General features: G+C 51.0%; 1 protein-coding gene across 1 annotated transcript; it reads right to left on the reverse strand.

The window, feature by feature from the left end:
• Positions 1–1946: 1946 nt before the first annotated feature.
• Positions 1947–25498, reverse strand: ADRA1D (adrenoceptor alpha 1D). The gene is made up of 2 exons (XM_033095337.1): positions 24243–25498; positions 1947–5911 (listed from the first exon to the last, which is right to left on the reverse strand). The coding sequence occupies exons 1-2, from the start codon at positions 25357–25359 to the stop codon at positions 5310–5312; spliced, it is 1719 nt and encodes a 572-aa protein (XP_032951228.1). The 5' UTR covers positions 25360–25498; the 3' UTR covers positions 1947–5309.
• Between the last annotated feature and the right edge of the window lie 1782 nt (positions 25499–27280).

Raw genomic sequence — 27280 nt, forward strand, 5'->3', positions numbered from 1 at the left:
TTCTCATCATTTATCTCCATCCTCGTGGCCAACGGCCAACTCTCCACCACCTTTTGCCTGGACTGTTGCAGTCACCACTCTCTAACTGGGCGCCTGCTTCTGTTTTGGTCTCTCTCACTCTCACACATGACAGCCAGAGTGACCCTGTTCACCCAAAGTCAGGTCCTGTCACTTCTCAAGCCCTCCTAAGGGCCCACCTCATTCAGCGGGAAACCCAGAGTCCTGCGATGGTGTACACAGCCTTGTACACTTTGGCTGCCATCACCTCCTCCATCTGGCATCTTCATCTTCTACTCCCCTGCTCTGCCTTATCTGCTCTGGCTACAAAAGGCTGGGATCGAAGCATGAGCCATTTAGATGGGAGGATGGAGTGCACCAGGCAGTGGACTTGGTCCCCAAGTCATGGCTTCACATCCCTGTGTATTTTGCCCCTGTTTCCATGGTACATCTTTCTTCATGTTTAATAGCCCATGTTGAAGCAGCTGTTGATCAGCTCCCTTATGACTTGCAGCTATGGTGTCAACAGATCCAGCATGCTAGAGATATCAATCATTACCTGCCCCGCCCCTCTTCCGTCTAGGAAAATCACTCCACCCACAGACACTGGTAACCAGACGGCTGGGTTTTGTACTGCACGATCTGTCCCATTCCCGTCTGCCAGCACAGCTGTTCTGACTGGTCCCCAAATTAGACAATCCATAGGCTGGCCAGTGACCAACCTATGTGGCTTTGTTCAAAGATGAGTGGGACCTGCATGGGTCTCTCTCTCTCTCTCTCTCTCTCTCTCTCTCTCTCTCTCTCTCTCTCTCAGGAATGGGAATTGGGACTCTTTCTTTGGTTTCTGACAGGACAGAAAGAGTTGGACACAGATATCATGGTGGAGTCACATGAATGAGAACCCTTGGAAGGAACTTCCACGGGTGTCACGGGTGAGGCCTGGAGCTACATTTCTCCCTTTGGCTCCTGGCTCTGAAAGCTCAGCCTGTTGTGGCCCCAGTTCCTGGACATATTCTTGATTCCAAATTCTTCCTGTAATTTCCACTTCATTCGCCCCCAGAGCCCCAGACAAGACCAATTTGAGAATGTAGGCTGGGATCCTGTTCAGAATTCCCTTTGATTTTCCTGTTCCTGCTAAGGGGAGGGGGAGTGGGGGGGTGGCGAGGAGAAAAATGACAGCCTGGATGGACAGGAGAATGAGTGCAGCTGTCTTTCCAAAGGCCTCACCTCCAGCACCACCTGGGCCCACCAGGATTGCCAGAGAACTATTCCAAGCAGAGAGGCTGCGGGACCGGTTTAGCCTTTACAAGCATCTGGTTTTGTGCTTTGCTGGAGTTATAAGAAGAAAAAAAAAAAGAAATAAAGAAAGAAAATTCTTTCCAAGTAGACCATGAACATGTAACCCCCTGGGGGTGTAATAGGATGGGAATAGAAACAGGGTCAGGAGGGCACTAAGGAGTCTGAGCTCTGACAGGTCACTGAGGGGAGGGCCACGGAGGTCCCGAATGTTTCCTCAGGACCTATTAGCATCTGGAGCAGTGGCGGTGAGGAAGGACCTGCAAGGGATGAGGCTCCAGGTGGGAGGGTTTGCTGGGCTGGAAGACATGTGGAGCAGGTGTCCCTGCTGAAGTCCAGGGCACAGCTGGCTCTCTGGCTGGGGGAGCATGGAGCCTCTAGCCCCTTGAGGACTGGTGGGACCAGCTAGGGTGACGGTCTCACAATGATGGTGGTGTTGAGCCAGCTACCAGGGGGGCACTGGGGTAGTGTCCCAGGGAGAGGTCCCTGGATCCACAGATCCAGTATTTAACGAACATGCACGTCCAGTCCTGAGCAGCCCTGGGGACAGAGAGCCCTCTCCATCTGGTGGACACAGATATGGGTCCTATCAGTGGATTCTAAGTGAGGGTGACCTTGGTGTGAGCTACCAGGGATGCTGAGGGAAGTTCAGGGCTTGGGTCTGGGCAGGGGATCTAGGAAGGGGGTCTTGGGAAGATGGTGGAGTATGGAGAGGATGGGCAGCTCAGGGCCTCAGGGAGCCTGAAGCCTCAGCATCAGTGACCTTGTCATTTCCACATGAAGTAGAGGAGAGGGCTTTGCAAGTGATTGGGCTTGTATTTACAGTGCTGGGGGTCACCCAAGGGGATAATGAACACACATTTGGAGCTAGACAGACACTTGGGAGCCATTTATGTACGAGACTGAGATGATTTGGAGTGGATGAGATTGTGTGGAGAGTTGAGAAAAGGAAAAAGAAAACCCTGGGGGACATTTAAGGACAGAGAGAGGCGCTTGCGCAGGAGTCGGAGAGAGAATGTGTGGTCAGGGGACCAGAAGAGATCCCAGGGGCGTGGCTCGGGCAGGGAGAGGAACATTTCAGGAAGCAGGAGTGGCCACCAGTGTGGACTGCGGCAGAGACAGAGGGGAGGAGATCGGGGAAATGTAATGTCCCAGGTGACTTGCAAAACCAGCCCTGTGGGATGCTGGGGACAGAGGTCCCGAAAAGAGTGTGGGAAGCAAGGCAAGATGGGTGGCAAGAGCTCGGCTTGAGAGGGAGGGTGGACTAGAGCCGGAGGTTTTGGGTAGGAAGCAGGAATGAGGCTTTCTAAGGATGGGGCGTGGGGCGGGGTGGCAATTGGGCAAATGCCAATGAATTTGGAGGCTTGCTTTTGTCCCTGTCACATCTCACAGGACCATCCTCTTCCTACTGACAAACTCCTTTAGGCCTCACCCCATTTCTTGAGGATTGTGCAAAGGAACTCCTCCTACTCCCATTGTGATGGGTGCTGGGAGAGTCTTTCTTCCCCATTCCCCCAGTCACCTTGCCATTTCATAGATGCTTTCTAGAGACGACAGCCCCATTTTTATATGCACTTCAGGGACAGTCTTTAATGAGATCCGTAGGCCAGGCTGGGGGGCTGGGAAACCCGAGGACCCAGGAAATGAAGCAGTGAATGCACTTCTTCCAAATTCCCCCAAATCACTTGCAAGCCCAGAAGGGCTGCTACTCCTCCTTCCATTCCTCTTAGCCACTGTATGACTTCTTGGCATGTCCTGAGACCAAGGTCAGCAGCTCAGTGCTTTATTGATGATTAGAACCAGGTCCCTGGATGCCCTGGCCATGGCATGGCCTCTCTGGGGACTCTGCAGCCCTCCTCCATCTCCTGAAGGCTCTGTACCTGGTATGGGGGGTACAGGAGGAGGCAGCTGTGTGCAGAGGGCCCCTGTGCCAGGAGACAGGGACTGAGGCTTGAACAGCAGACATGTTTTAATGACTGATCACTGCGCCTAGAGAAAGTATTGGGCAAGCTGCCAGCACTGCCTGCCTCCACACCTGCTGTTATACAGGGCAGGGAGGCCCCCCTAAAATCCTCCTGATGAAGACTCCCTTGCTCCCTTGCCCCTATTGTTGACCTCCTGTGGGTTCAACTGTCCTGGCATGTGGGAACCAACATTCACCCTGCTCAGGGACCCTCCCCTGCTGTTGAACCCCTTCTCAGGAACCCAATGTTTAATCCTCTGACATGGGCGTCTGCCCCCCTCACTAATCCGATTTGACCGACAGCCCCCACTTCTGTGAGAAGACCACAGGGGCTGTCCCCTAGTGTCCCCAGCTTTAGGGTGGACAATGTGCTGCAAAGTGGGGCCCTCTTTGGGGTGTGCAACATGTTCCCACACCTGCCTTAAACTGCCCTTCCTGTTCCCTGGGGGGATGCCAGGCCAGAAGTCCAGGACCTGTCAAAGACTCACATGTGAAGTGGCAGTTCCCGAGCCCCGACATGGGCTGCCTTTTTACCCTGCAAAATTGGGATGAGGGGTCTGAAATTGCAGTGACCTTTTAAACAGACTCCCAGTACAGGATGAAAATTGTGGCTCGAAACACTGGCCCACGTTGGCTCCCGCAGCTGGACCTTCCGGTTTTGGAACACCCCCACTCCAAACACCTCACAGTTTTGTCTAATAAGCCCTGCTTCTGAGGGGCCTGCTTCTGGGCCACAGTTACCACACTCACGCTGGTTGGATGTAGGTGATTGATACTATACAGCTGAAGACTGACCTACCTGTAATCTCCTGGGACTATGAAGTGTCGGTCATTTTACTCAAAGCTAACAAACATGGTTCCTAGGTAGGTATTCTCTCCCTCACCATGTACATCTGTCTACTCAGGCTTGTATAGTTTTCCTTGTCATGTTTCAGCCACTTAACTGATGGCTGCCTTCCTCATTGAGGCCCTCAGAGCAATTACAGATACATCTGGGGAGACTGACAAAGTGAAAATTTGTGCTTATGATTCCTCTTTGGTTCCCAAGACTAATCATGTGAATTTTAAAAGCCAACAACCCTCCCTCCCCCAAGTCCTTTGGTCATGCTGAAAATCCCAAAGGATAGCAGCCATCAGTTAAAAAGATAGTTACGTTGAAACTAGAATGGTGAACGCATACCCAATCTATCCTGTTGTGGGCCTTTAGGACTTGAAGGATTTTAGAAAACAAAGAAGTAGTTCTTTATGGGTTATAAGCTAAAGAGGGACAGTTTGCACAGTTTGGACAAAATAGAAGTACTCTTACCAATAAATATGTCTCAAAATGACAAATAAAGCTCTCCCCATTTGATGGCTCTGGATCCCAGCAAGAGGTGACAGGCACAGGCACAATGAGCTATGTACAGAGTGTAAACAGTAAGGCCCCTGGGGGACGTAATGAAGGCAGGGCCAGGTGATGCGGTGTGCATGGAGAACCATCTGTACTGGGGAGTGGGCCAAGGATAAATACAACAGGCTTGTAGGAGGGTCATCCCATCTGCCACCAAAGCTTATGGGTGGCTGTGGCAGGCCCTCTGGGTTCCTCCAGTTGGCAGTAAGGAGCAATTATGTTCATTGCGAAGCCTTAGTCCCAGTGGCTTTTTGCTAGGGAGGCAGCCATGCAGTGCCTCTATGCCCCTTCCTCTCCGAGAGGAGGGGCAGGCCTGCCTTGGCCGTACTTGGGGCTGTCTACCCAGGGTTCAGGGAAAGGATGGGGCAGTGTTTCTCAAACAGGGATTGTGAGCAAATGGCCCCACGGAGTCTGCAGCCTCTCCCTCAGAAAGGAGGAGCTCCCGGCATCTGTGTCCAAGAGGGGGCCCAGAACTTTCCACCCTTTCAGGGCGCCATTCCCGCTTCAGTTCCTCGGGGCTGCCAGAGAGCAGTTGTCCTAATCAGTTTGGAGTTCCTGATCCGCACCGGCCTCTTGAACAAAGCCAGCCATCCTTCCACGTCCTCACCAGCATCCCATTGTATACCCCTCCTCCAGCCACACGCCGGCCTAGCTCCGGGGTCCTTAAATATCAGTCTCCCGGAGGTTGCCATAGTCCGCCAGCTCGTAGGCCTGGCAGGTGGCGCCCTCGACCACTTCGTGGGGGACGCCTAGGGACACAGCCTCCACCTCCGAGCGCAGGGCGCACGCGGCTTCCGCGCGCTGCGCGCTCCCGGCGCGGATCTTGTGCGACAGGCTGGAGACCTTGGCACGCAGCTGGGTGGTGGGTCTCCGGAACGGCCCCAGCAGCCTCCACTCGCGAAAGGCGCAAGGTGGCTTTCGGCGGCCGGCGACCGGAGCTTGCGACTCGGCTGTGCCTGGGGAGCCTGGGGCGGAGGGCGCGGTGAGGACCAGCGGGGCACCGGGGGGCGCGGCGCCCGGGCCGGGGGCGCAGTCGAGGCGAGGGCCGCCAGTCGAGGCCCGCCAGTGGTGGCCATAGACGCGCCAGAGGGGGCGGCGGCGCCGGCGACGCCTGCACTGGCAGCGCAGCAGGCGGAGGAAGGCACGCTTGAACTCGCGGCTGGAGCAGGGGTAGATGAGCGGGTTCACGCAGCTGTTGAAGTAGCCGAGCCAGAAGATCACCTTGAAGACACCCTCCGAGGGCTTCAGCTGCGGGAACAGGGAGCCTGCAGGAAGAAAAGACCTCCGTGGATTAGATGCTCTGGGAGGAGGACGCCCAGGCAGCCCCTGGGTGCAAAGGGGCGACCCTCCCCGCTCTCCAGGGGCCCTGGCTGAGTTATCAACTAGGGGCTCTCAAGGTGTCTGTCCTCAAGGGGTCCCTGACATAATTTGCTGGTGTCCGTGAACTTGGATGGGGGGAAAATCGTCATCTTCAGTTTTACTTACAGCTACCTGAAATCGATCATTTCCCTCAATGATGAGTAGGCCACAAAGCAGAGTAGAATTAGGCAAAACTATATGAAACCATCGTTTCTGTAGCTCAAAACTGGTGCAATATTAGCTGTTTCGTAAGGTTCAACCTACCATAGCAGGTCCTGTAGGTAGTTGTCTATCACATTCAGTTGCAGATGTTGCAAAAGAATTGTCTATGCTCCTCACTGTTCAGAGATGATGGTCCTTAGAACGCACCACTAGATCTGATTTCATGCCTTAACTTAGAAGCACATTTATTACTAAATCAAATTTCATCTAAAAATATTTTGACAAAGAGTTTCAATGAAATAGATCTCAGTTGCAGTCCTTTGTTTCGTATTTTATTTTGTGCCTTTGAAAGGATGACACTGAGAAGGGATCCTAAGTAGTCCCCAGTACAAAAAGGGATAAAGACTCCTGAATTAAATGTTGAGAAAGGCTTGCCCACGCCAAGCATTGCACTGGGCTCACATCACACAGCCCTGCTCCCTTGCTGGCAATGTGGATCGAATATCATGGGAACACAGGTGGGGTGGGGAGCTTCCAGGGGTCTCAGGGGATGGACAGGAGCCAGCCAGAATGAAGAGGGGGAGAGGGTGGTCGGAGTGGAAGGGACAGATGGGCAAGAGGATCACAGGTCTGGGACCTGGGAGTGTCGTATAGGATACACTCAGAAAATTTCACTGGGACAGATGGTGAAGGGCCATAAATTCTGGGAAGTTCGCCTTTTAGTCTCTGGCAGTTAGGAGCCAAGGATATTTTTAAGCAGGAGAGAGATAGGGCCTAGAATGAAGCCTCAATAAATACAATGTCCATGGCTGTCGGAATGCAGGACAGTGGGGATGTCTCAGTGGAAGTGGTCAGGGAAGGCTTCTGGGATGGCTTTAGGGAGAAGTGCCAGGCAGGAGGGGGTGGGGACACTGGGATCTGAACTGTGCCAGGAAGACCTTCCTCCCCACAAACCTTTCCCCTGCCATTTCCACCATGAACTGGAAAGGACTCATGTCTCCAAAAGCACCTGACAAAATGCAAAGGCATGATTTAAGAAGCAGAGGTCATCTCAGCCCTATTCATCCTCAGCCAGCAGCAGGGGTACAGGGTAGGTGGCAGGAGTGTCCTATGCTGGGCAGAAGCTGCAAGTGCCCGAGAGGCTGAGCAGGCCAGGGGTTGGAGTCCTCGGCAAAACATGGGACCTGCTCTTCCCTTGCCCCCTAAGAAATAAGAACGGGGTCCCCTACTGAGGGGGCAGCGGAACCATGCCTTCCTCTTCGACCTGGGGAACCCTGCATATCACCCATCTCCCCCTATATAGAGAATTCCTGGTGCTAAGAGACACCATGGAGGAAAAGGAAGGTCATGCAACATTGTGTGGCACAAGCCATTCAAACCTTGGTCACACAGCCCTGAACAAGTTATTTTGCCAGTCACCTACGTCTCACCTTTCTGTGAAATACAGACAATAATATTTCTCTGGCAGGGATTTTGTGAAGATTCATAAATTTCAGGGTCTAGCACTTAACAGGTTCTTAGTAAATCCTGCTGTCTATTCACTTCTCCTCTCCCTATTTCTGTGGCTTTTGAGAGAGGAGACCTCAGACTTGAAAGGGACCCACTTCCTACCTCTGGAGAGTGGCCATAAACAGAAGCAGAGACCTGGTGGGTTTGGGGGAGGCTGGTTATAAGTTAGGGTGTGTTGAGGAGGTGATATCCCCTGAGAAGTTGGGCAGTTGTCCCTGGAATGTGGGGGCCACCAGGGTTGACCTCAGCCTCCAGGAAGGAGGCCTTCTGAACAGCAAACCTCAACGGCTGCAAAGTAAGACAGAGTGCTGAAAATAACTTTGTGACTCAGGCCACAGTTTTTTATATTTAGCCCAAATGACAAATCAGTGGACTATGCTTTCAGCGACGAGCCTGAAGCCGGCCAAAGGGCACTGTTATCAGCATGGTTTTGATTCAGATTAGTGGGCGACATGGCACATTTTATGGTCTGGGCCTTGTTGTAAACATTAATATTCTAATTTATGCTCAGCCAACCTATTTGGGAGCCAGCTGCCAGCTGGGAATTCCTTACACACAAAGGAGCTGGGATTCAAACAGCTTTTCAGCCCCCAATTTTTCCTACTGTGTCCTGCTGATGTTCTGTCTTACTTTGGGCTCCCCCAGAAGCAGACTCTGAGACAAAGATTCAAGTACAAGTTGTTAATTTGGGAGGTAAATGAAACACCAGTAGTGGAGTGGGAAAAAGACAGGGAAGAGAAGGAAGCCAATAAAAGGTGTGCTATGGAGTTGTCACCACTGTGGGTAACTGGGGTTTAATCCCCGCCTGGGGAGCTCTGGGAGACAGTGGAGAACAGGAACCTCAGAGTAATCTGCCCCCTAGTGGGGAGAGGCAGGTGGGATATCTATACACCCACTCCCATCAGTCATTAATTTTCCACACCTCCTGCCTGCTGCATGGGTAGACAAGGAGGCTTTTGGTGGGCAGAGAAAGCCCCTGGGGCTAAGTGACAAAGGCAGGTGCTGGGGTGGAAGTTAGCCCACTAGTACAGTAAGGGAGATGGGTGAGGCACCAACAGCATCTGCCACGACGTTGTTTCATTTGCTCTCTGCCCACCGCTCAGACATCTTGCCTGGAAAATACAGATGTTTGTGACTTGGGCTCCAGTTTCCAAGCAGCAGCTCCCACGAGACGTTTCCTGTTTCTTTCATAGATGGCAGTTCTAAGCCTCACACCTGGCTCTTTCAGAGTGTTGCAGTCTTCCTCTGCATCTCTCTGCACGCTGCTTCTCTCTCCCTGCAGCCCCATGTCCCCCGCCCCACAACATTCTCTCATTGCCCCATAGCCTCTTGCAAGGATGTCTGGGGGAGGGGGTTGCAGGTGCGCACTTCCCTCCCTTTGCATGTCATGAGGTGCGGAACTGCCCTGAGACCCCTGATGACGAGCACTTGGCTCACGGACACTGTCCCTGCAATGCTGCCCTGCTGTGGGGGCATCAGTGGACAAGGTCCATCTCAGCCACTCCTAGTTTTCTCCTCCCCCAGCCACTGAGCTATGGCTACTCCAGCTGATCAGCTGCCCTGCCTCCTCATCCCTCTCAAGCTGCCCAGCACACACCTTTGTCCGCCCTTGTAGCCCAGATACAGGAAAGCCTCAATGGGCAGCTGGGGCTCTGAGACAAAGCCACTCTCTCTGTTCCTGGCACCCCCTTTTCTGCCCGGAGCTGGCTCCCTCTCCCACTCCCCATATTGCCCACAGCCTTTCTTGCAGGCACGAAGCCCAGCTGTGCCAACATTCTCATCTTGGCAGCTGTCATTGGAACCAGAGGCTCTCATGGGAAGCCCTCCCTCAGCCTCTCACCTCTCCACCCAGGCACTCAGCATCACCCTTCACTCTCTCTAGTGGCTCCTACTTCTCTCTGTAGCCCTACTTCTGTCTTCATGTGAATCAGCTAAATGGTCACTGACTTCTTGCTGCCCTCTGGCCACAGCATGCTCCCAATCTTGCCTTTAGGCTTTTGCACATGATCATTCTGGGTGCCCTTCCTTTTTCCTCCATTTAGTAGTGCCAGCTCCAGTGGCACCTCCTCCTGGAAGCCTTCCTCACACCACCCCTCCAGCAGAGTTAGTTGTATTCCCCGCCCCCTAGCACATCTACTTACTTCTACGTGCCAAGAACATTGCAGGTAACTATTGGTTTCATGTCTATCTTATCCTTAAAAGTTGGCTTTCCACAACATGCTTGGCACATTGTAGGTGCTTGATAAATTCTGACCCCTCTCTTTCTACCACGCCCTGCATCTCCTCATCACCAACTTCTATTGGTCCCAGTATGTCCCTTCTTTGCACCACCCCGTTATCACGCTGGTCCCAGCTACCATTGTCATCTACCTGCAGTATCCTTTCAAGTGGGCGACTGCTCCTGTGCCCCCAAACCTTGTTCTCTACACAGCAGCTGGGGGGATTCTTTTAAAACATACATCTGAGCATTTCATTTCTTTACTAAGAACCCAATTTCCACTGCTGACTGCAGCCTCCTCTCCTCTCTCTGTCTCATCTGTACTTTGATCTTCTGCCAGTCCCTTTGTTTTCTCCCATCATTTCCTGTTTGCCTCCTTCTCAGCTTGGCTGAAACTCCTACTCACTCCCACCTCCGCCATTCTCAACCCTCCTACATCTGCATCCTTCTGGATTTGGGTTGTACTTCTCCAGCCAGATCCACCCACTCCCTGAGCACGTCTAGGATCCCTGACCTCAGCTCAGTGTCCTGTGTTTCCAGCAATCGCACCGTCCACCTTCAGCCTGCTCTCCCCTATTCCTGCACCGGCTCCTTTGAGCCTGGATTCCTCTTTACAAGTGCTGCAGCCTCCCCTTCACCTTTTCCAGAGCAGTTGACCTCATTTCCTGTTTCACGGAGAAAACGGAAGCCAAAGAAGTTAGGGCCTTGCTCAAACCTTCCTCTCCTCTCTTTCTGCTTGGTAAGGAAAGAGTCTGTCCTGCCACTCAAGGTCACCATCCCTGTTTGCACTGTGGAACCCGGGAGCTTGCCTCTATCCCAGCTGCGCCCTCATTCTCTTCATCCTTTTCATCCACACCTGCTGTCTCCGTTTCCGATAGGGAACGCTTTTCACTCCACTGCTTTGCCCTGTAGCCCATCCCACCTGGGCCCCAACCTGTGGACACTGCGCTTGTCCTTCTTGGGTATCTGTCACCTCACTGTGGCTTCTAAGGCGCCACTCTCTTGGATTTTGGACTCTGTGTCAATTTCCTCTGTGGCTTCTTCCTCACGCCCTCGATGCTACATAAATACAGGAGTGCCCTTATAAGAAGAATCTTGTAATTAAAATGAGCTCTCCCGGTTCCCACTTAAAATCGCACTGTGCCCCCATCCCGTGTTCCCCATCCCCCTCCCCTGGCTCTACTGTTTTTCACAGCACTTACCACGTTCTCCTGTACTATTTGAGTTATTCTTCACTGTGTCTGTCATCTTTCTCCCCGCCGTCCACGGGGCAGGACTCGCGTCTGTTTGGCTTGGCGCTGCCCTCCCATTGCTCACAAAACCTCATGAGCACTCTGAGCATACAGCAGGCACTCAGCATTTGCTGAGTTTGCCGAATGAGTCCTTCTCTACCTACATGTCCAACTTGTCACCACATCCAGTGAATTTGACTTTCTCGCTCGCAAGGTTCCGCCCTTCACCTTGTTCCTGAAGCCTTTGTTCAGTCTGACATCTCATTTTGTTTGTATGGCTGTGACAGCCCCCAGTGGTCCCCTGTCCTCTCCACTCTGCACACAGATGCTGGATGCTTTTATCAGAAAATTGGTTTTCTCTCCTTTCCCCTCTGAAAACCATGAATGGCTTCCAGTGGCTCCGAGGAATAAGCCCAAACTTTCTTGCGCTGCGTTCAAAGCTTTTCAGGACCCAGTGCTATCTTTGTCATGCCTCCCTCCAAATTCAGCCACACGAAGCCACAAGCAGGTCTTCCCACAGGAGCTGGGCTCCGTCCTCCTTTCTGCTTGGCCCTTAGCACTCTCACAGTGCTTTCTGCTTCCTCCCGCGCACCCCTCCAGCCTCGGGTCAGGCATCCTCCCCCACCAAGCCGGATTAGGTATCCTTTCATGAGTGCTTCCACTTTAATAAAATTTATGATTGCTCTATCTACTCTACTAGACTCTAGGTCTCTTGAAGGCAGGAATGGGATTAATTGTTATTTCATCCCAGCCTCTAACACAAGTGCCTGACCCAGAGCAGGGACTGTAAAACATCTGTTGAATGAATGAATAAATGGTGTCTGGGTAGGTGGCCTCTAAAGCGAGGAGGAGGGAAATGGGAGCTAATGGTTTCTGAGTGTTTAGTACCTACTAGGCTCCATGTTGAGCTCTGTAAGCACTTCTCATTTAATTCTCATGGCACTGGCATCCCACTTTGCAGAAAGATTCTAGTTATCTCCAGAGGGCAAGTGGCAGGGTCAGGATTTGAACGTAAGTTAGTCTAGTCCTTAAGCGCCTGATTTTCCTGCAGCATAATGTAAAGATGAAAACAGAACTTTCCCTGATATTCCAGGGATCCTGGTGGCCAGGAGCCATACACACGTGCTTTATCCCTCCAGTAGCTGCCCCAAGCAGTATATCCATCTCCACCTCTGCACTTTTGCACATTGGCCGGGCCAGGAAGATGCCTTCCCGCCCCCACCCCACCCCACAGCAAGTTTCTCCCCTTGTTCAGACTCAGGTCTAGAACCACCATCTCCAGGAGCATTTCTGTGATGAACCCCACTCCGCTGGGCATCTGGGGAAGTGGTAGTAGTTTATGGAGTGTGTGGCCTTGAGCACCTCTTAATTCTGCCTGCACCAGGCTAGGTGGCATTCATTGCCCTTCTGTGTGGCCTCAAGGGTGCCCTGTGGGCCTTGCCACATCTGGTTCAGTTCCTGTGTATACAGGTCTATCCAGAACACCAAGAGGGCTGGGCTGTTGCCTGCTTGTGGGAGCTGCATCTCAGGAGAGAGTGGCAAACAGACCCCCACTTCCTGGAAGGAGCCCCAGAGCTGCTTGGCCATCTCCTTCCCCTCCAAGTCTTTGCTCAAGAGTTACCTCTAAAGTTTGAAGTCGATGCTGTTGGTGCCCACAGCCCCCAGCTGCTGTGAGTATTGGCTGCTAAGGCTCATAGTTGTCCTTTCTATGGTGAACTGCCCTTGGCCAATGGGAGCTGCTTTGAATGGGAGATGACACCTCCCCACCAAGGGGCAGCTCACAGCCAATAACAGACTGAGAAGGGGATAGAAAAGGCCAGCCCCTTTGCCTCTATTTAGTGCAATTCTGTGCTGCTGATCTTGCTCCAGGGCTCCATGTGGGGCCAGGCTGAGGCCAGACTTTGAGACCACATCCTGGATTAGCTCTTCCCCTGCCCCATCCCCCTTCCCTCGCTCCCACAAAGGTGCCTCCTGAGAGCCTCCCTCGGTCCATCACTTGCATAAGAACTCCTATCTCAGGCTGCGTCTAGGGACCTGAGCCAAGTCACTCTTTGTGTGGACGTGTCTTTTTTTGCTCAGTCCCCATAATCTAGGGATTATGCCTTTGTGGCTGTGTCAACTCTTCTGCCCATTGCTGAGAAAGGCAGGGCACAAGTGTGTACATCAGTGTCCACTTCTCCCTGTTCAACAGGCAGGTTGGAGCAGGGCAGTGGCCACATGTACTTGCTGATGAGAGGTGGTAAGGACGCAGGAAGGAGATAGCTGCACACACAACTATTGCTTGCTTCTCTCTGCTCCTTGACCTTTTTCTTTCATGTGCGTCCCTATCAAGCTTGCTCCCACCTGCCTTCCCCCATTCCCTATATTGAGGCGCCTCTGTTAGGAGTCTAACCTAATGTCTGGGAGGTGGATAGCCACTGATCAGAAGAGGCAGAGCCTCCTCTGTATCAACAGGTGAGCCCAATCTCTAGTACGGGCCCATCTGGCCTACACATTGTTGGGGAAAATCAGGCATCAGCCTGTGAGGTTATGGGGGAGGTATTTGCAGCTGAACATCACAGGTCAGGCTTCTCTCCTAAGGAACAAAAATGCCCAGGCCCAGAATTTCCTGCTGAGATGCCAGTTATAGCTGGCGGTGACCAATCTGACCAATCCTTGTTGAGGAGTGACAGCTCTGAAGCCAAGGGGCGGATTGTGTGATTAACAGCACTCTTTTGGCCTCAACAGAAGGGAACTTGTTTCTTCTTGGCAGAATGTCAGAATTCACAGCCAGCCTTGCTCATAACTTGCAGCCAACCATGCAATATCAGGCTGTACCCCAGCCTTCCCCTTTTCCTACCCACTCTATCACTAGTGGGGGGTGAGATGCAGCTCCTAGAGCCACAGAGGCTGCCTGATAGAGAGATGAGTCGTAGACCTGCCCCAAGTCCTACACTGGGCCTCAACCATTTCCTTCAACTCTTTTCTCTCCTCTTCTCCCTGCTCTCTTTTCCCACCTTTCTTCTTTGTCCCCCTTCTTTCTATGCTTTGTTGTCACTTCTTAACTCATTATTTCTTCATCTGTGGTGTTGGAGTGGCTACAACCCAAACTCTTAGTGCCCAAGGCTGAAGACCTTGCCAAATGGCCCTTGTGCTCAGGTGAACTGGACCCTGATCTGAGCTTGAGCCTCTCAGCTCTGGGGCCACACTGACAAATGGCTCACAGATATATCAGTGCTTATGCTAGAAAAGAAGGTCTTTAGGCAGTGGTCATTCTGTTTGGGAGTCCCAGCACTGAGCTGCCAGGCATTGCTCATGAGGCCCCAATGCCAGCTCTTAGGGGTCTAGGACCCTGTTCTTCTGGGTCACCACCAGCAAAGCAATGGCAGGCAAATCTTTCGACATTCACAGGAGACCTTTTTTGGTGGGCATATAGTTCATGAAACAGGGCGAGGCAGGTCTCAGGTGGGGCCAGAGATGAGCTCAGAAACACACAGACTTCCCCTTGAGGGATGGGCTCAAGAGCTCTGGGGGTCTTCTGGGGTCTGTGAGAGGATCAAGGCACACAAGAAGTGGTCCTGTCCAATGGCAATGCTCAGGATCCCATCATGGCCAGGATCTGGGGCATAAGGGAACATGAAACTGAGCCTGGATGATGACTACACGGCCTGAGGTGTTCAGTGAGATTTAAAGCTTAAAACATGGCTGCTGACTTTTGGTCAAGATGGTGGAGTGGTAAACGCTATGCTTGCCTCCTCTCATGATCATATCAAAATTACAGCTAAACTGCAGAACAACCATCATTGAGAATTGCCTGAAGTCTAGCTGAAAAGAAGTCTTATAACATCATGACAACACTCTGTGTCACACATCACTTGTAGTACAGCAATTTCTGTCAAATGAAACATTACGGTGTGTCCTCATCCACCTTATTCACCGGATCTGGTACTAAGGATATATATAAGAAGACACATCAAGATTGGTAGGAGGGGCAGAGATGTGGAATAAGCTGGTCCCACATCCACATGTGGTGGTTAACATTTGGAAGGGCTATCTCTGCTGCAGAGGTCCCTCCTGAGGAGTGAGAGGTCCCAGCTCCACACTGATCTTCCTAGCCTGGACCACCAGGAAATGAAGTCTGCATAACTTCTGGCTGTGAAAACCAGCAGGAATTGTGGCTGAGGGGGTACTGTCTGGGTGATGACGAGGGCTGCTGGAGTTCCAGGCATTCCTCTTAAAAGGCTCATGCACAAACTTACTCTCAGATGGACTCAGCACTGCGGCAGTTGCTTGAAAAGTGGCAGGGACATAGAGGGAGGACCTGAATTGTCTGGCTGCAGAGTGAGGGCTGGAGGGGCAGCTATCTCCCAGACCAAAATGCTGGCAAAAACCATTGTTCCTTGGTCGAACCCTCCCCTCATCCAGCCTGCAGGCATAGGTAGGCATCATATCTGAGACTCCATAACCTTGCTAACACTGTTTGCCCTGCTCTAGTGATTCCCTGAGACCCTGCCCCACCCAACTTTTGGGCCCACCCAAAGAGCTGCTTCCAGTGGCTTTTACAGACAAATGGCCTGCCTTGGCTTGTGCTGTGGAACTTCCTAAAATCTCTCAAAGGTTCACAAACCCCAAACAGGCAGCATTTGGCCTCCGGCACTAGTGACAGCCAGCCTCAGTTCACAGCTTAGTCTCTCCCAGTTAACTTCCAAGCCCAGGCGAAGCAGCAACCATCTGCAGATCACTTTGTAGCTTATACCAAGTGGCCCTGGGCAGGGCACAGGCAGTGGCTGATCTTGACCTACACTAGAGCCTTCCCAAGAGGCTCCAGAAGCAACACACCCAGTGGCCAGCTTCAGACCACACCAGAGCACCACCCAACTAACTCCACAAATGACACACCCAAAGGGTGGACTCGGCAGGTGCCAAAGCCCCACTAAAGTGAATCCTGCTCCACAGGGTCAGCCATTGCATTACAGCTCCTCCATGGTAGTCACAGTCAGTCTTCACAACCAGCCTGAGAGTCAATCCTGCCCATTGATGTGCCAACAGCAATCAAGACTTAACTACAAGAGGGCACACACAAACCACACAAGGAACACACCTGGAGCACCTGGCTCAGGTGATCAGGCAGTCTGTGCCACTGGGCCCCACAGGACACCTACTACATAAGGCCACCCTGCCAAGATTGGGAGATGTAGCAGATCTATCTAATACGTAGAAAAAAACACAGAGAAGCAGCCAAAATAAGGAGACAAAAAAACATGCCCCAAATGAAAGAACAAAATTTCAGAAAAAGAACTAAACTAAAATGGTGACAAGCAATCTACCAGGTATAGAGTTCAAAACACCGGTAGTAAGGACGCTCAGTGAAACTAAGGGGAGAATAGATGATCTCAGAGAGAACTTCAATAAAGAGACAGGAAAAATAAAAATGGAGATAAAAAACATAAAAATGAACCAGTCAGAAATGAAAAATAGAAAGGTGTGATAAAAAAATACTCCCCCTCACTTTGAACACACTTATCCCATCATTCTTGCCACTTTCTGAAGCAGTTCTGCAAGTCCTCTTTCATGAGTGTCTTTAGTCATGCTGTCGTGGTTTCCTCGATGTCCTGAATCATTTTGACTTTGGGGAAGAGCCAGAAGTCATATGGTGCCAGATCCAGTGAATAAGGTGGATGAGGACACACCATAATGTTTTTATTTGACATAAATTGCCATACCAGAAGCGATATGTGACATGGAGTCTTTTCATTGTAATCAAAACATGGTGAGTGCTGTTGCTGAGTGCCATCCAACGTAAAGGCAGGGATCTTAATACAGGAAGTGGCCTTAGTAACAGGGTGTGGCCTTCATAACAGGGTGTGACAAGTTTCAGCTTGTTTGGTGCAGTCAGTTGGGTGTGAGTTAGGATTGAGAGAAGATGTGTTTTAAAGTGTGCCTTAAATCATCCTCCATCATGACAATGCTCTGTCTCCACATCACTTTTGGTATATGGCAATTTCTGTCAAATAAAAACATTATGGTGTGTCCTCATCCACCTTATTCACCAGATCTAGCACCATGCGACTTCTGGTTCTTCCCCAAAGTCAAAATGACCATGAAAGGTAAATGTTTTGAATCAATTCAGGACATCGAGGCAGCAATGACAGTGCAACTAAAGACACTCATGAAAGAGGACTTCCAGAACTGCTTTAGAAAGTGGCAAGAATGATGGGATAAGTGTTTTTGCAGTGAGGGGGAGTGTTTTGAAGGGGATTAATGACAATGTCCTTTACTGTAATAAAATGTTTTAAATTTAAATATTCACCATATTTTTTGATCATACCCCAGATTAGTCTACCCAGCAAAGCTATGATTTAGAATTGAAGGACAGATGAAGAGCTTCCTAGATAAGAAAAAGCTAAAGGAGTTCATCACCACCAAACTAGTATTACAAGAAATGTTAAAGGAACTTCTTTAAGAAGAAGAAAAATAGGTCAAAATATGAATAATAAAATGACAATAACTACATACCTGTCAATAATTACTTTAAATGTAAATGGATTAAATGTTCCAATCAAAAGATATAAGGTGGCTGAATGGATAAGAAAACAAGACCTATATATATGCTGCCTACCAGAGATCCACTTCAGATTGAAAGACACACACCAACTGAAAGTAAAAGGATGGAAAAAAGACATTTCATGCAAATGGAAATGACAAAAAGAAAAGCTGTCGTAGCAATACTTATATCAGACAAAACAGACTTTAAAGCAAAGGCTATAACAAAAGATAAAGAAGGACCCAGCAATTCCATTTCTAGGTATTTATGCAAAGAAACCCAAAATACTAATTCTAAAACCCTATGTTCATTGCAGCATTATTTACAATAGCCAAGACATGGAAGCAAACTAAGTGTCCACCTAAGTGTATCTATGTGGTGCATATATACAATGGAATAGTACTTGGCCATAAAAAAGAATGAAATCTTGCTATCTGCAACATGCTGGATGGACCTAGAGGGTATTATGCTAAGGGAAATTAGTCAGACAGAGAAAGACAAAGACCATATGGTTTCACTTATATGTGGGATCTAAAAAACAAAATAAATGAACAAACAAAACAGAAACAAACTCATAGATACAGAGAACATTTTGATGGTTGCCAGATGGGAGGGGGATTGGGGAGTTGGGTAAAAAAGGGGAAGGGATTAAGAAGTACAAATTGGTAGTTACAAAGAAGTCTTGGGGATGTAAAGTACAGCATAGGAAAAATAGTCAATAATACTGTAATAACTACGCATGGTGTCAGATACGTACCAGATTTACTGGGGTAATCACTTCGTAAATTATACAGATATCTAATCACAATGTTGTATACCTGAAACTAATACAATATTGTATGTCAACTGTAATTGAAAATTGAAAAATAAAAGAATTATTAAAAAAAGAAACATGGCTGCCAACTGACCTGAATCCTGGCCCCGGACTGACCTCTGACCCTGACAGGAAGACACAAGAAATCTGAAACCAGAGTGCTTGAGTTCAAATCTCAGTTCTGAAATTTAGGATTAAGATTAATATTGGAATATTTTTTTAAAAAAGTAAGTTACGATAAGAAAGCAAGTAAAGAATATCCTTGCAAAATAAAAAAGAGGGAAGATTATCGTGAGAAGGTGGGGAAGGGCCACAAGGTTGAGGACAAATCATTTTTATGGGATGCTCAGGCCACATCCACATGCTGTGTGTATGGACAGAGGAGAGGTGGAAGACAGGGAGGGCTGATGGAGTGAGATCCCTTAGGAAGAAAGAGGATTGAGAGAGACTCAGAGCCAACAGGGAACATGCAGGACTTCTGGGTCACCCTGAGGCTGCCCTGAGGAAGAAGCCTGATTGTGGAAAGTGTGATTTTCTTTAGCAAGTGCTCAGCTAAACACTGGTTTGCAATGGCTCACAGAGTAGATTGTTTAATTTTCAGGAACTTTGCAAAGAGGCCGATGTTTCCTCGGTAGTTTAGAGTTGATCCAGTGGAATTATTTACACCATGGGAATGGGCAGGTGCTATAAATTAGTCCCCACTCCAGAGCCAATTGTTAAACATTTACCAGCGACACTGCATTCCACTCCACATGAAGGAATGTATGAATTCAGGTTTTGGGACTCACAGAAGCAGGTGAAGGCAAGGGAATTCAAGATGGCAAGAGAGGGTAAAGTGATGGCTCATGGTAGTAGCTGGGAAAGGAGGGCTAACTAAGCAGAGGGTAAGGTGAGGGCAGGGAGGTGAAGGCTTGGTCAAGGTTGGGGTCGGTGAGCAGTGTAATGGAAGCCAATGAGCAGATAAACTCAGGTGGCAGAGATTCATTGAGGATTTGGGGGGAGTTAGATCAAACTGGGTATCGGGGCTAGGGTATGGCCCTGGGAGGAAAGGATGAGGGGGAAGTCACTGTAGTATCCAGCTCAGGGTGCCAGCATGGGTCAGCCTCAGTGAAGTCACACCGATGCCAGGGTAAGGATGAGAGAGGAGGAGAAAGCATGTGACCCCAATATCCAAGTCTTTAAGGAATGATGCAGAATGATTAGCAGTTTATCGGATGTTTGGGACTCACATATCAGCAGGAGTTGGGCAGAGGACAAGACCCTCAGAGGAGGGATCTGTGCCTAAGAACAGAAGTTCACCCCCATCAGTGGTGTGTTTTTCTTTTACAAAAAAAAAGAAAAAGAAGAAAGTATTTCCTAGCTCTGTCCACTAAATCAGTGACCCGTCCAATATCAATGAACAGCCGAGAGCTCAGATCGTGGTCTTTAAATGATCATTTTCCACTAAAAGAGACCAGAGCTGTTTAGAGAAATGGCTGCTTCCAGGTCTAGCACTCCCCCACCCCCACCACACACACAAAGTACAAGCTGAACCTGAAATACCTCATCAGATCAGAAAGTGAGGAAGTGGTTACGATGCCTTGGGTTGTGCCAAAGGTCTCAGGAGCCAACTTGAAAGGGCGCCTGTCGGCCAACCCCAGAACAGTGATGTCTGTAGTATGTGACAGATTTAAAAATCACTTTGTCATGGTACTAAAAAATCCTATTGATCCCCTTTGAAAGGAATGTTGGAGAATTGACTCTTCTGATAAAGGGGAGCACGGAGTACCTCTCCTGCTTTTTCCATACACTCTATCTCAAGTAACCAAACAGCTAGTGGCAAATTCTTTTTAGAATTTTAGCAAACAAATGTAGAAGGAATGACAGAATTTAGTCCTAGTGATGTAATGAGTCCAGGCCAAGGTTAATGGCTGCTAAAACCAGCAGGTGAAAGACTGATGGGACACTTTATAATGGATGATCAGGCTGATGGCACCTGAACCCCTTCACATCACAAAAGATAATTTTTGCCCAAACACTGAACCTGAATCTGATCAAGCCAGTTTAACAGGAAGTACAGGGGACAGAGGGATATATTAAATGGCACTATGGGGATGCAAATTACAGACCATGTACTACTCCTTGGGACAAACAATCTGGCTTCTTCACAAAATAAATTGAAAGGAAAAAGGTAGGGGGAGAAGAATCTTATCGATTAAAGAGACCCAGGAGGCAAATCAACCACATGCAATGTGTTCACCTTTTTTGGATTCTGATTCAAACGAACAAACTGAAAATTTAAGAGGCAATAGGCAACATTTGAAGACTAGGTTGATATTTGATGAAATTAAACAATTATTTTAATGCATTATAATGGGTTGTGGTTATTTTTTTAAAAAGTTCTTATCTTCCAGAAATATATATTAAAGAATTTACAGATGAACTGATAAACTGTCTGGATTTTCTTCAAATTAATCTGCAGTGGTGGAAAAGTGGGTGGGGCATGGGATGAACCAAGATTAGCCTTGGATTGATACTTGGATTGAAACACACCACTATTTATTCATTCATTGATGACATCTTGCCTCATCGTGTGACCCCTCTTCTCAGACTCTATATTCCAGGTCTCCCAAGCCAAAGGCAACCTGCAAATGCCTCCGTTCCTCTCTGCCTATATATGTACAGTTTACTTTGCCCTCACACTTAATGGTATGTGTAAGAATATTGGCAATTACAGTGCACAGTACATAAAGGTACATGCGGAGTGTTTGGGAAAAATGAGGGAGCACCTAACTAAATCTGGGGTGGTCCGGGAGGCAGCAATGTCACAGAACCTAAGCTGACAGTACGGGAGGACACCCCTGGGTCCCCATGCCAGGTGTGAGGAGCAGCAAGATGGAGGAATTGAGAAAGACCAGTGTGTGCCAGCTAGGGCAAAGGCCATGGAAATTTAGGAAAGAGTTCGTGGAAGAGGGGGACATGTGATCTTGACTTCAGAAAACAGTAGCCTTTTGCAGTGTTGATTGTAACTGAGAAATTAGGAACAGTCAGCAGGAGACTGCATCAACATGCTGTGGAACACTCTCAAACAGAATACTATACTGCTGTAAAATGAACCAGCATGGATAAATCTCAGACACACAACATTGGGTGAAAAAGGCAAACTGAAGACTGATACGCAAGGCATGATGGGATTTACATACATTCTAAAGACACACAACACAATACTTTATATTATTAGTGGTACAGATGCTTGTGGTTAGAGTATAAACATATATGGGGGAATGATAAACACCAGATTTGCTTCTAGAGAAGGAGGGAGCAAAAAAGGAAAGGATAAGAGCAGGAAACTTAGTTGTGGCTGTGTTCTATTTCTTTGAAAAGAGAGAGGAAGGGATCCGAGGCAAATATGGCAAAATGTGAGCATCTGTTTAATATGGATCATTATGGGTACGTGAGCACTTGCTATATTGTTTTCTCCATATCTGTGCATTATTCTGTAACTAGAAATTTTAAAAGAAATTAAAAGACCATAAAGGAAGGTGGCATTCTACACACACATTGCTCATTCCCTATAGGGGGCTGGTGTGAACGAAGGGGCAGAGAGAAGATGAGGGCACCTGGGACGGGGCACAGCTGAACAAGGCTGGAGTAGGGGTTGGTTGGCAGGGCAAGGAGCCTGGTGGTGGACTTGGGGGCTCTAAATACTGGGTGGGTAGGTTTCTAAAGGAGAGCTTCTCCTGCCCGCCTATTTCCCTCCCCCCTACGCCCTCCATCCTTCCCTCTACTGCCTCCACTCCTCCCAATTTTCAAGTTGGTGATTTATTCATTCACCACCTGCCACAGTTAAAGTCACACATAATATCTCACTGAAGTCTCCCCACACCCCAATAGGTTGGCATTATAACCATCTCCACCATTCTTATTTCACAGATGAGGAAACAGAGACACAGGAAAGTTCTGGGATTTGCCAGAAGTTACACCTCGAGTAAAGGGTGGAGCTGGGATTTGAACCCAGCTACGTGGTGCCAGAGCCTGTGGAGCTTGCTGTTGTGGTCTATTCCTCCTCATAAGCCAGGTACTATGCTGGGTGCTGTGGATGCAGTGACGGCACAGACAGCACAGCGCTACCCCTGCAGAGCTTCTGGGTCAGTGAGGGAAGTCAGACACCAAACCAAACAACACACAGATGTGATTACAGCTAAGGAGCTGGTAAAGGAAGAGCCTGTGTCCCTAGGGAGAAAATGCAGAGAAGGACACACTGAGACTGAGGCATCTGGGAAAGCCTCTCTAAAGAGGGGACATTTATACTGAGACCTAAAGGATGGGGAGTCAGCCAGGAGGGGCTGGGGAGAACAGGACGGACAGAGGGAAGAGCAAATGCAAGGGCATCCGCTCTAGGTGTGGATAAGGAACTGGAGGAGGGTCCGAGGGGCCACAGCACACAGTGAGCACAAGGCTTGGCAGCCAAGCCATGAGGTTGGAGGGGAGGCAGCCCCTCAGGCCCCTCCTTCCAGGGGGGTATCACATGTCTGGGTTTGCCCCCACTGTCCTGGTTCACGCCTACGGTTGCATTGTAAATATTCCTAGTGTCTCATTTTGGTTTGGACAATAATAAATTTGAAGGTCATCCTCTCACAGGCTATGGTGTAGAGTTTGGATTTTGTTCCCAAGGCAGTGGGAAAGCATTGAGGGGTTTTTGTAGACAGCGACACTCTAATTTATAATGTATAAAGGTCACTATAGCTGCTCTGTGGAGAGGGCCTGCAGAGGAGTAGGAGGGAGGCCATTGTCTCTTCCTGACTCAGCTGCAGAGTGTGGAAGGAGCAGACCTGGGAAAGGCAGGGAGGCCCCAGTTTGGGCTTGCTAACGTTACAGCCATGGGAGAAGTGACTCAGGGCAAATCCATTCCCAGAAATGCTGTGCCCCTTCTCCTCCCTGTGCTGACCAGCCCCAAGGCTTCCAGGAGGAGCCTCACTTGTGGGGGTGGGGGTAGTGGGGGAAATCCCTGAGAACAGCTGCTGGCCTTTGAGGACTGCAGGGACCCTTGTGGAAGAAATAGGAGAGTTCTCTGCAAGTGCTCAAGGGCTCAGTAAATGTAAGAAATGACGATATTAACTTTCCATTTGGTAATCTGCCCCTTTCCCTTTCCTTCTCACCCTCACATAGCCCCCTTCCTTCCCACTCCAAGAAGAGATTGCAAAAGTGAGAGACCAAGGTATTCACAGATACCAGCTGGGGAGGGTCTCTGAATGGGGCCAGCTTCCAAACTGGGAAGTGCTGGGAGAAAGCAGGTGGGTTCTGGTGTCTGCTGATGTACATGTTGGCCAGGGCTGGCGGCCCGTGGATGGATGCAGGCCCGTCCACTCTGTGTACCACCTCTGGGGGTTGGCATGTGTATCTGGGGGTGGGGTCGTGGTGATGGTTAACATGTAGATGTACACATACACTGCTGACCACATACTGTGGACAGACGCCTCCACAGAGTTCCACGGACCTTTATATTTAGAGGGGTCAGGAGCATAAAACAAGCCCAGGGCTTGCACTGGCAATGGGTTGGAGGGAAGGACAGAAGTTAGAAGCCTGTAAAACAAATCCTGCAAGAGCGAAGAGCCTCTTGTTTGTCCCCCACAAAGTGTATGCACCTGCCCGAGACCAAGGAGGTTGCTAAGCCCACCTTCCGTGTTCAGGTGGAGAGTCACCCTTCATCTGGGAGGGCAATCCAAGTCCAGGTGCTAGGAAGGCACAGCCACAGGCACAGGGAAAAAGGGAAGGGACTTGTGGGAGAGGGGTCACTCACCGAGTGGCAGGACAAAGAAGAAGGGGAACCAGCAGAGCACGAAGACGCCCACGACGATAGCCAAAGTCTTGGCCGCCTTCTTCTCGCGGGAGAACTTGAGAAGGCGCACGGACAGGGAACTGCGGAAGGTGTGGCCCTTGGCGCTGCGCAACCCCCCGTGCGCCCCATCTGCGCCCGAAGTGGCACCGCGACAGTGGATGCGCAGCACCACCTCGGAGGCCTTGCCCCGCTCACGCTTGACGCCCGCTTCGAGGCTGCGCGTGGTGCTGCGCGCTACCACGTACACGCGGCAGTACATGACCACAATGATGGCCATGGGCAGGTAGAAGGAGCACACGGAGGAGAAGACGGCGTAGCCTGCCTCCTCGGTGATGCTGCAGAAGCGCTCATCAGGGGGCACCGGCTCCTTCCAGCCCAGCAGCGGCCCCACGGACACCACGAGGGCGACGACCCAGAGCAGCGCCAGGATGGCAGCTGCCTTGCGCTCTGTCATGATGGAGGGGTACTTGAGTGAGTGGCGCACGCCCACGTACCGGTCCACGGAGATGGTGCAGAGGCTGAGGATGGAGGCGGTGCAGCACAGAACGTCCACGGCTGCCCACACGTCGCAGAAGGCCCGGCCGAAGGCCCAGAAGCCCAGAACCTCCATGGTGGCCGAGAAGGGCAGCACCGTGGTGCTTAGCAGCAGGTCGGCCACGGCCAGGTTTACAATGAAATAGTTGGTGACCGTCTGCAGGTGGCGGTTGCAGGCCACAGAGAGGATGACAAGCAGGTTGCCGGCCACCGCCATAAGGATGAAGGCTGCCAGGAAGACTCCCACGCCTACGCTCTGCGCGCTCACCACTAACCCCCCGACGGCCGCCGTGCCGTTCACCTCGCCGCCCGCTCCCGCGGCCCCCGGCTCCCCGGTGGAGCTCCGGTTGTCCTCGCCACTGCCGGCGCCCACCACGCCGCCGCCGCCGCCGCCCGCGGCCCCTGGCACGCCACCCACCGCCGGGCCCTCCGAGGCGGCCGCGCCGCCCGCGCCACCCCCGCCGCTGCCCGTGCTGGAGCCCGCGGCGCCGCTGTCCCGGCAGGGTCCCTCGAAACTGACGCTCAGTAGATCGCGGAAAGTCATCTCAACGCTCGGCCGTCGGGTGCCGGGCCCCGGCGCAGGACAAACGATTGTCAGGGACAGGGGCACCAGGCATAGCCGCGGAGCTCCAGTTCAGCCCCGCGCGCCGGTCCCGTCGGGGTCTTGCCCAAGTTACCGTGACGCGGAGCGCTGGTGCCCGCGAGCCAAGCGGGGCGGCGAGGACGACAGCTGGGGCACCTCGAAGACGGCGCTGAGTCTGACCGAAGAGCCGGACCGGCGACGGGCGCCGCTCTCGGAGCGTGCCGAGGCGAGCGGGCGAAGCGGCGGCTCCCGGCCGGGGCGGTGCAGGCAGCGGCCACTGCGGTGCTCGCAACTCGGCGCGTGGGGCGGGACGGAGGAGGGGCAGCGTCCTGAAGGAGGAGGGGGAGGCCGGCGCCAGGGGTTGCGGAGTGGAGACGCCGCACTCGCGGAGAGAAGGGGCTGTGCGCGTCCAGCTAGCGGGCGTTCCGGGGTCCGCAGGGTCTGCGGCGCTGGCTCGCTCTCGGGCCGGGCGGCAGTCACCCCCGCTTCGCCGCGGGTGCCCACGCTCGTCCCCTCTCCTCGCGGTCCGCTCCGCGCTCCCTCCTCCGCCCCCGCCCCTTTCCCCCTTAGCTGCGTCCCCCTTCCTCCCGCCCTTTCCCCAGCCTCTCGATCACTTGCTGGTGCCCTTGGGTGCTCCGAGCATAGAAGGCGCGATTCCCGGGTCCCCGGGCTCCCGGCTCCGGCCGCCAGAGAGCAGCAAGTGCCTGGGATCTGCAGACTGCTGGCTGGATCGCGCAGTGCCGCGGCGGGTCGCCTCCTGGGACTGTAAGGGTGAATCTGCCGCACCTCCTTCCTTCTCTCAGGCCACTGGCCAGGAGAGGGTCTCAAACACCTCTGTCCAGTGCGGCGGCGTGGAGAGAGCCGCTGAGGAGGTCAGATGCTTGTGCTGGCTTGGGATAGACGAAGGAGCAAGATATATGGTGACAGTTCCTGCCCACAACATGTCAGTTTGCATATACCAACTTCTGCACCGTTACTTTACTCCATATCAGAGGCAAAATAAAATTTCCATGCCACACGAAATAAGTGGCTTCGTTCTGGGGAGGGCGAGTTTAAGTGCTGAACGTTGGGAAAGGCCGCTGCTTGGCTGCATGGTTAAGGGGTGGGGCAGACAGTCTGGCTCCAAATCTAGGCTCCACCCCATATCAGCTGTTTGACTTCTTTGTGCCTCAGTTCCTCATCTGTAAAATGAGGGTAAGAATAATGTCTATTTAATGGTGTCAAGGTTAAGTGAGTTGTATGTGTTAAGGCCCAGAGCAATGCCAGTGGTTGTTAGCTGAGTGGGACTTGGCAGGGCAAGATTTAAACAGAGAGAACAGAGGGCAGAAAGGATATGGAGCTGGTACCAACGGTGGAGCCAGATGGAGGGGAGGATTTGAGAAACCTTTTGCTGACTAGGTAGGACCGGGTAGAGACAAAAAGAAATCATTCATTTGACCAAAATAAAAATACTAACCAGGCTGCTGTCATGTGGTGAGCACCGTGCTGGACACTCTGGGTGGCAGGGAGAGTGGGAATTGCAGGGATGACAGCACCACTGTGTATGTGCAAGATGAAGAAGCCCTATGCCATTCCAGGGAGATGAGAGTCTGTTTGGAGAAGTGTCTGGGAGTAAGTAGAGAACTCATGGCCTTGGTACCCACTGGCTGTGGATAACACAGGGGTAGGATGTCTGTGAGTTCCAGATGAGAAGGTGCTTTGGAGAAAAAGCAGAAAATGGGAGAAATGTTGAGAGATGGGTAACCACTCCCCATATTCCTTCCCTCAGTCCAGAAAGCCAAAGCTGTCATAGTCATAGCTTAGAAATAGCTCTTCCAAGGCCCTTCCCAAGCTTGCTCATTACATCTTCCATATTTCACTTGGATCTTTGGTAATTCACCAT

This window comes from Rhinolophus ferrumequinum, chromosome 23 (genome assembly GCF_004115265.2).
Source record: "Rhinolophus ferrumequinum isolate MPI-CBG mRhiFer1 chromosome 23, mRhiFer1_v1.p, whole genome shotgun sequence".
In the NCBI taxonomy this organism is placed as follows: domain Eukaryota; kingdom Metazoa; phylum Chordata; class Mammalia; order Chiroptera; family Rhinolophidae; genus Rhinolophus; species Rhinolophus ferrumequinum.

Bases quoted from the DNA above. Each gene is read 5' to 3' on its own strand.
- ADRA1D (XM_033095337.1), bottom strand. From the start codon at position 25,359: ATGACTTTCCGCGATCTACTGAGCGTCAGTTTCGAGGGACCCTGCCGG. The intron at 5,912-24,242 runs GTGAGTGACCCC...TTCTTCCTGCAG, and splicing joins CTTCTTTGTCCTGCCACTCG to GCTCCCTGTTCCCGCAGCTG.